Genomic DNA, 9,432 nt, shown 5'->3' on the forward strand with positions numbered 1-9,432 from the left:
ATAAGGCTTTATTTACTTTCTTAGCTTCTCTCATACAGTTTCTTTTTTCTGTTGCTGGGAAGTCATGAAAAACTAGCATGAAAATGTTTTATATTCTATGCATTTTTTTTATTAAATAAAATTACAAGTTGGTTTTAGAAAGAATACAAATTAGACTTGATCAACATAACAGCACATTACAGTTGTTCCTTGAGTGGTGTGGTGTCAATGCCTTGTGTGTCCTGCAGGAGCCAGCAGGAGCTGCGGGACGCCATTCGGGAGGGACTCATCTACATGGACATGGCTGGCAGCAGACCGCGCTCTCCACACAGCGAGTACTCCCCCAGGTAGCCGGCAAGCACTGGCAGTTACCTCTCTCACCTGTGGACAGAGTGATCAATCAGGATGATTCATAACTGCATACATTAAGTTGCAGATAATCATGAACCACAATATGCTTGGCTAGTAAAATGAGGAATTGTGGATAGTTTAGCTATTTCAGTGTTTAAAATTTTAAAAGACAATGAATTTTATATTTGTGTAGTTACAGTTCTTGATAGTGTGCTGTTGTTCATTTGTCTAGATGGTGTCAGAGTGGCCCCAGATGTTTTTATCTCCACAACACATTTGAAAAAGTACTATGTTTGGCTATACAGTACATTTCTTGCTCTTCATTTGCTTGCTGCTGATAGACTCCCTTTGTACTCTTCAGCTCTTAAGCCCATCCAGCCCCAAACGAGTGTTCTCCTGTGGTGATGAGAGTGAATGAAAAAAGATTGCTCACATAAGCACTGACCTTCATTCTCATCGCCATACAGGAAAACACTCAAGTGGGACTGGATGAGCTGAAAGGCAGAATAGAGAAAGCAAAAATTAGACAGGAAACACAGGGAATCATCACTTTCACTACACAGGATTGGAGTATATTAGATTTACCTTTGTACAGGGAAGTTAACTCTTATCATTCAATTCAAGCCAGGAATAGTATTTATTCAACTACAGATGCAAGGAAGGATGTGACTCAAAAGGAAAACAAAAATATTACTTGCTGAATATTGCACAACCTCCTCCTCACACATGTGCCTTCCCAGCCGTGACATTGAGGCTCTGGGCATCAACGGTGGCTGCAAGATCCATGGACCAGCAGTGCTAGCAGATGACCTTGGCGTGGGGCTCAACGGCAACGTGGGATCGCCAGGCCGGGGCACCACGGACAATGGCAGCACCCAATACTGTCCCGAGGTGATGAAGGCCTTCGAGGGCGTCAAGTTCATCGCTGAGCATACCCGTCGGGAGGAGGAGTCCTGCAAGGTGAGGTGCTGGGGGTGGTCACTGTGTCAAACTAACAATGCGCTCTCCAGAAACAACTCAGAACAACATTGCTCCCAAGAAAAAAAAAAAAACAGGATGAAACTGAAAGAATCACCCAAATTGCTTCAAGTCATAGGGATGAAATGTGCATTATTAAGGTGGACAGAAGAGGAATTAAGTCTGGTGTCAGTGGCTGTGGCCTTGGACACTTGGGTGTGTGGGGAAGGTGTGTGTGTGCTGGAAAAGGAATAAATGTTATGTTGACAAGGTGGTAGTGAGTTTTGTTTTTCCATGCCACCACAAACCAAATGTGTCAAGAACTATCTGGTCACTCATTTAGCAAGTATCATAGATTTCACACACTTAATGAAATGAGAAACTCCATAAATTTTAATACCTTCATTATCCATGAAAGGGAAGCAGTGCCCCCTGGTGTTGTGTTGTCAGCAGTGTGGGCTTATGATCTACCTGTGATAAAATAAAACAGTTTAAACTATGTAATCAATGCACACAAAATTAAAAACCAGTTCAGGATTTTCTCTAAATTCTGTAACTGATTAAAATATCAGAACTGTTATAATACAAAAAATTTTATGAGGAAAGAGTTCCTTTTGAATGTGAACTTATAAGCCACTTTCAGCATGAAAGTTCATCATGAACTGTAGGACCAATGACAAACTGTTATTAGCCCAATGTTTCCCCGCCAGGTGAAAGAGGACTGGAAGTACGTGGCTATGGTGCTTGACCGCCTGTTCCTGTGGATCTTCACGCTGGCGGTGCTGCTGGGCACAGCTGGCATCATCCTGCAGGCGCCCACCCTGTATGATGACCGCATCCCCATTGACATCCTCTACTCTGAGATTGTGGCGGCCGGCGACCATGGCACCAAGAACACCCCTAACCCTGCCAATGTGACCTGAGTCCAGCCACCACACTCCACCGACGCCATCAACACCACCAACACCACCACCTTCCAACTCACACCCAACTCTCTCCATGAACTCTCCAGCACCGCACACCCCAAGCCATCAGACCCAACGAGCTTCAACCATTTGTCTCCTGCACAGTGACAAAGCTGGCCTGCTTCATGCCTCTAGATGGGAACAACCCAGCTAGGCATTGACAGTATCTGGGAGTGTGTGGCACAGGAGAGAGATATGCCAGGAGAGGCTGAGCTGCTGCTCCCTATGGTTGTTCAGGTCGTCAGGTTCACCAAAGCTTCAGCTCATGTTCTTGCATGAACAGTAGAGTTGTGTCTCGGCTGCGGTGATCCTCAAGCTCAACCATTGAAGGACTTGTTGAGGGGAAGTGCTGGTGATGGTACACTGACAGGTAGTTTCCTTGTAAATGGTTGTTAAGTTGCTCAAAGACAGTGACAGATTGTGTGGATGACAACCTGGAAATACAAAAAACTTGTCAGCTGTGCATAAAATGATTATTCCTGTTTGAGTCACCAGTACCAGGAAAACAATCATGTGTGTGAAAACTTGTGCAGACATATAAGAAAGTATCTACAGCTTTTGTATCTGATTTGTTTGAATTATTTTAGTGTGCATGTGTGAGTGAAAGTGCATATATGCAGGCATGATTTATTCATAGAGCTGCTAAGGAGTTTGCATACCAGTAAATGAAATCCTGAGTGCACAAATACTGCCTGAAGGACAGTGGTCTTGATGCGGCTGGTGCGGCGTGCCACCGGCCCAAAGGTCCCCACAACTCTTGGTCTCAGCATTGAGCCGGCGTGCTCACGATGTAGAAGATGGTCCACATTTTCTATGAAAGTATGCATTATATTTATAGAAAAAACTCTGGTGTAGGCATAGATATGCATATATCAATTTTATATTTATATACATGGTATAAGGTCTGCCAGCATGCCACTACAGTGTCCCCGAGGACCACCAGTCAGTGAGTCATGAGGGCTGCAGCTTGTGTTGGGTGCATCAGCTTGACACACAAGCTGGTCACCAGTCAGACATCATTATGCTGGTTGGAAATGCCAAAGACTATCATCTGTTGCCACACTGGCAATACCACTTAGTGTCATGTGGTTGCCAGCCATCTGCACCACACTCACAGAAGATCAGACAGCCCTCCATACTGCCAGCCTGTCTCCTCACCCTCAGCTACTGTGTGTCCTCCAGTGAATCAGTGTCACCCTGAGGGATTACACCCTCCCCTGCCACCCCGCCTGCTCTGCCTGATGGGTAGGGAGGTGTCACTCCCACACCAAGGCATCACGGCATCACTCACCCATGGTTGTGTACGTTAGATTTACGGGACTGGCTTTCAACGGACAAATACTAAATCTGGGGAAAAAGTACAATAAATTGCAATCATCTATAGTTAAAATTAAGTGCTTTGCAGACTGAAAGTGCAAATATTGTTACTTAATTGTATAATGTATTTATCACAAGAGAACAATTATGTAATTTGCATAGAACTTATAGTTTGGAATGCTATCTGAGAGGAGTGTGTGGGTCAAGGGACAGCAGGTAGCACTTGGTGGCCTACAAATACAATGCTTCATGCTAAGTATTTTTTTCACAAAAGCAACACCCCAAAAAAGATTAATACTTGGTCTTTTGAAAGGCATATTGGTGTATATAATTACATACTTTCCTTAAATGCAGCCTGTTACCTTGGACATTAAATGCAACCCTGCTGGAGTCTGCAGCCTCATTATTTTCTCCTTACCACAAACACAACACAGCAAGAGTGTGTGACATGACAAACTGCAACGTGGTCTGTGGCGTGGGTGCAGAGGTTGAGGAGAAGCTCACAGATGTGTGGAGGGTTATCAACAAGGAGACAAGTCAGGCCAGACTCCTTCCACCATCCTGCATTTGTCTGTGTTATAAACCTTCACTACACAAAAACTTGAGAATCAACATAACCTCTGCTGCTCCTCAGTGTCATCACAACAGTGCAGTCAGTCAAGTTTTTCTGTTCTTGACTGTTTTCTTGACAATATTTTTTTTTATGAAAATGGCCAAATCCATCACAAAGACATGAACTGTGGCAGTGATAACACTTCTGTAGGAGAATCTCTTACCTTCCAAATATTAGCAACTTACAATTAACTAAATCAACAGAGAATCTCTTACCTTCCAAATATTAGCAACACTTACAATTAACTAAATCAGTCACCAAGCTTAACACCACACTTGTTGCTCACCAGTCACAGCCGCCACATGGGAGATCCTTCAGTGCAACAGGACACACAGCCACAGTCTGACACATTCTGCTTATCTTCACTTTATTGAAAAATCATTATGCATCTTTCCTCGCTGCCTTCCTGCAACGAGTCACTTGCATTAGTTGAAAGTCAAATAAGGCTTTAAATAAGTTTTGTGGCTGAATCTAGTTTTCATAGGATTACAATTATAACATTATTAAATGTAATCACTTGGTATACTGGTGTTCTGCCACTTCTTCACTCCAAACAAGAACACCAGTCATCTGATTTCATAACACATCAAACAATTATTACTATCAAAATTCAAACTAGGAAAGGCTGTACCAAAGATTGTACCAAAGATTCACTACTCCTGAGCATTCCAAACACACTGTGATCACTGTTGTTGTAGCAAAGTCTGAAGTTTTGTGTATCCATTAAATCAGGCCAGACTGGTGCTACTCCTACTCCTGCTGCTGCTGTTGCTGCTGCTGCTGCAGTGTACATGACACTTTGGTTAAGACAAGTTACGGTTCATGAGTACACACAGTGTGTGGTGGCACCCGTGCAGGTCAGCCGGGTGGTCTGTCGTCTCAAGATAAAGTAATCACTTCCTAGTTGATCGCCTCATGTAGGAGTTAGAGTTAAATCCAAGACAGTTGCTCAAAGAATCACAGACCTAAAAATTTTGTAAGGAAGTCAAATCAAAATGCATGTTTCAGTGTTGCATGTAGGAAGCTGTGTAAGATAGTGACCGTGCATTAGCAGAAATGTAAATTGCAACATACCATGAAAAGTAGAAACTAAAAAGAAAACAATTGTTTAGTCCTTTAGCAGTGAAGTGTGGGATGTGTTAGTGGGTGAACACTCACTGCACCAGCGCGTGTCTGGCACTCACCAGTTGTGTGCAGTGACTTGATGGTTCCACAGACATACCTCAACTTTTCCTTCCCTTCAAGCTGCATCCCACAGTAATGTGTGAGGCCAGACTTGCTGGGTAATGGATGCCAACACACACACACATTCCTCACAGTGCATAGAAACCTCATCTCTGCAATCCTTGCTGGCTGGCAGGAGGTGTGGCACTCGGCTTAGCAGACAGAGACTTTGTCACACGAGGCAACAATTTCAGCAACACACGAAACATTAAATGTCAACAAAACAAGGCGACGCAGGAATTGGAGAAGTTTGGGGAAGACACAGGTATAATAATGAGGACTTCCAGCATAATACTCAGTTTGTTGCTGTGACTGTTGCCTCAGAAATAGCACAAATTAACATTGATGCAGGCAGCTTTGACCTGACACTGTAGTGTTAGCGCAGCTGCTGCCGCCTCACAGGTACACACGCCTGGCCACAGAAAAAGCTGTCACTGAGGCTCACCAAGAGGCAGCGGCCAGCCAACACCTACACTGGTGACACACTCAGCACACACCAATGGGGAAACACCGACTTATTTTATGATTTTCTTTGAGGAAGGAAGCTGTCACTAGTGTGGGGGAGTGACTGGCGTGCCTCTCCCCGGTCTGGCTGTCGGGATGGCTTGGTGCATTGGTCACTTGTATTTTATGTACATAGGTCCTGTCCTCCACAAACAGTTCTTTGGATTTGATATATTCCTATTTAAGCTTTTTGTCAGGTATTACTACCACACTGTAGCAAAGGCTGCAAGATTTAGCTATTTTTCAATAATATAGTATTTGTAACTTTGTATCAGGGTAGGTCAGACTCATGTTATATTGGTAATTTTACTCTGGAAAGACGGCATGAAAACTGCCCTCAAGTGTTACAATTGATTCAAACCTTGACAGAGAATAGGGTGACAGCAGCCAGCAGTGTGGCCTGTCATGTTCCACAGGGCGGCAGATACAATATGTACAACAAGTGGGCCACGACAACCCTCACAGGGAGGACAGTGATGAACCTGTCCCCTCCCAGAAATACACTGCTCCACTGCAGCTTCAGTGACCCTGTACTAGTACCTTTCCTTCCTTTAGACATAACACTTTGTATACTCACAACCTGCCTGTCCTGCCTCACGCCTGTGGCAGTCGTCAGCCAGACACTGGCAGGGCAGATTGAAAGGCAAACACTGTCAAGCTGATCAAATTCACTCTATAATTATACACAGGTGATGTAGAAAATATTCTCAGATAAATCAGGCTATACAAGAGTTAAAATGATCAAAACAATAGCCATTTATAGAGAACCCGTGAACACAAAAAATAAAATGTAATAAATTATTTAAATCAAGATAGAGATAGAAAATATTCTTAAATAAATATGATAAGTTCAAAATACAAAAGATACAAAAGCAAAAATACAAGATACAAAAGCCATCTGTTTAGAACTTGTGAAAGCAAAAATTGTAATTGATGAATTACTTGAATTAGGTAAGTTTCCATTTGACATTAGTATGAAGCACAAAAAAAAATGTGAAGAAAAGTTTTGCTTGATAAGTAGTGACATTAACAGGTGCATGTAGGTAAATATGCATTTCACCAAGAGTGTAGTGCTCAGAAAGCCAATCTTCAAAGCAAATACAGTCCTGTCTGAAAAGACTCGAGCAACACTCAGCAAGGCCTTCACTCACTCGCACACACACTTCTTGTGACAAAGCAATGTTCTCAAATAAAAAAAAAAAAATTCAAAATATGTCAAGACTTGTAAAAAGTAAAATGTACAATTCTGATAAAAACATGTGGAATTCACATAAAAATATGCAATTATGATAAAAATGTGCAATTCTGATAAAAATTGTGCAATTCTGATAAAAATTAAAAGTGCAATTGTAATAAAAATAGCATTATGAAAAATGTGCAATTCTGATGTAAAATGTGCAATTCTCATGAAAATTGTGCAATTCTGATATAAAATTTGCAGTTGATAAAAATGTGCAATTCTGATAAAAAAAAATTGCAATTCTGATGAAAAATGTGCAATTCTGATAAAAAATTGCAATTCTGATGAAAAATGTGCAAATCTGATGTTAAAGGAAAAAGTGCAATTCTGGTGAAGTATTTTTCACCTAGAAAGTCAAAGTTGTACACATGACCTTGCATTTCCACACAGAACCAGCACCTGGTCAGGCAGCAACCCAACAATCACTCTCAGCCTGCAGCACTGCCCTGCTGCCCAGGCTGCGGCACCAGCCGTGGTGTGTCCGGGCAAGTGTTGCAGCCGAGGCCACTCCTGCGGGTCTTGAATTGCTACCGGCAGCTCTTAGTGTATCTGTAACAAAGTTTATTTTTCCTCATATTACATCACTACTGCTGTATGTCAGATCATTTTATCTTTTTCATGTTCTTAACACTGTACACACTTACATTACTTTTTTGCTACTGTAATTTCCTGCTGTTATCATATTATACAGTATATAATGCGAGGTCAAAGTTTTATAAGCTGATAATAACACTTTTGTTCACCATCAGTTTCATAAGGTTAAGGTTTGGCATGAGGGACCATCGAAGATTTCGATGTTTTGTTTAAATAATGAAGTATTTTCCTGAGATGTGGTGCCAGCAAGCTGACCCCACCCAGCCCCTGGCTGCCCCTGCCCTTGAACACCCTGCCCAGCACAGTACGTGAGGAGCAGGGCTGGAGGGGCACGGACAAGGCAGGGATGTGTGTGTGTGGCTCCATGCTGGGCCTGGCATGAAGGGCTCCCCCCATCACGCCCACCACTGCTCTCATTACCAATACGAGTGTAATTTTTATTGCTTTATCTACTATGTTGAAATTTCTAGATGTCTTGTGAATATTGTTAATTAAAGAAACTATCCCATTTTTTTCCAAGTGGTTATTTCAATTCCTTACCTCATGATAGTCCTGTAAGCAGCATGTTTGAGTCACTAGCAGCTAAACACCACTAACATAGCTAATCACACACACACACACACACACACAGGCCTGGCATGCTATGAACTGAGACCAGAGAGGCCTGTCAGTCAGCGTGGCACAGAGGGTCATTACCTTTTGACTCAGACACGAAACCCCAGTATACCCTCAGCATTCTTTCCCCGGCCCTTTATTACACACACACACACACAAAGCTCAACACTAGGCAAGAGTTACCGGGAACATCAGCAGACAGCCCTTGCCCCCAATATCCCTCAGTCCTTCATCTACCCAATCCCTCAGCCCCCTCACTCCCTCAGCTTACCCGCATTGCATGTCAGCCCTGTCACGCCGCCACACCACCCTGCTGCTGCCAATACCGGAGTCGATGGCGGTGTCGTGAGCAAAAGTGTGCGTCTGTGTGGAAGTGTACCTTGTGCTCCACACTGTTATCTTTTCTCAAAGGGTCTATGGGGCTGATATCCCAACCTGAGCAAGCACGATCATGAATTGTCATTAAGATTTTCTGAGTGGAGCATCAGCATCGTCGCCTGGGAGGTGAAGGGCCAACCTACTTTGACCAATAAACAGTGAACATTTCTCACCGAAATATTGCCTAGAACAGCATGAGTCATTCCTTTATCCATACTACCAAAAAGAAACGTGGAATTCGCATTATTTACTTAAAAAGTCTAAGTGCAGGATAATACGTCCGTGTCATACGGAACTGTGAGAACCGGAGGTTTTCAATATTCGATAGGTAATAGATTATAAGACAACTGAAGATGCGCTATATACACTCATAATGACAAATGAAGATGGAGCTTGCTCTGGTTGGGATGTCAGCCCCATACACCCTTTCATACACGATTTTGAGAAAAGATAATAGTATGGAGTACAAGGTACACTCCACATAGATGGACACTTCTGTACACGGCAGCCAGGCGGCAGGATTACTTACTCGTAAGCGCGACGAAGCTTAGCGCACTGTCACGTTCATTTTGTGGTGAAAAAGGACAGAGGAGAAAGATACAACTATTCCATCAATCATATCAAGATGATCATCAATTAGCGCTTTGACCAGGATTATTTTATATTGTGATGTTAAGGTTATTTACAGGAGGTAA

General features: G+C 42.8%; 1 protein-coding gene and 1 long non-coding RNA gene across 6 annotated transcripts in view; one reads left to right on the forward strand and one right to left on the reverse strand.

The window, feature by feature from the left end:
• The window catches only part of LOC135109852 (acetylcholine receptor subunit alpha-like), a 165,266-nt gene extending 157,010 nt beyond the window's left edge, over nt 1-8,256 (forward strand). For all 5 annotated transcript variants that reach the window (XM_064021612.1, XM_064021616.1, XM_064021617.1 and 2 more), the window contains 3 exons: nt 228-326; nt 1,071-1,290; nt 1,998-8,256. In XM_064021612.1, coding sequence (XP_063877682.1) covers nt 228-326; nt 1,071-1,290; nt 1,998-2,210 — 532 coding nt within the window. In that variant the 3' untranslated portion in view covers nt 2,211-8,256. The remainder of the gene's footprint in view (nt 1-227; nt 327-1,070; nt 1,291-1,997) is intronic.
• LOC135109854 (uncharacterized) lies at nt 81-9,201 on the reverse strand. Its single transcript, XR_010272935.1, has 7 exons — nt 8,631-9,201; nt 7,550-7,699; nt 2,912-4,588; nt 1,688-2,686; nt 1,025-1,283; nt 528-824; nt 81-360 (listed from the first exon to the last, which is right to left on the reverse strand). It is a non-coding gene; the product is annotated as an uncharacterized LOC135109854 (long non-coding RNA).
• Nucleotides 9,202-9,432: the final 231 nt, after the last annotated feature.

This window comes from Scylla paramamosain, chromosome 19 (genome assembly GCF_035594125.1).
Source record: "Scylla paramamosain isolate STU-SP2022 chromosome 19, ASM3559412v1, whole genome shotgun sequence".
NCBI classification, from domain to species: domain Eukaryota; kingdom Metazoa; phylum Arthropoda; class Malacostraca; order Decapoda; family Portunidae; genus Scylla; species Scylla paramamosain.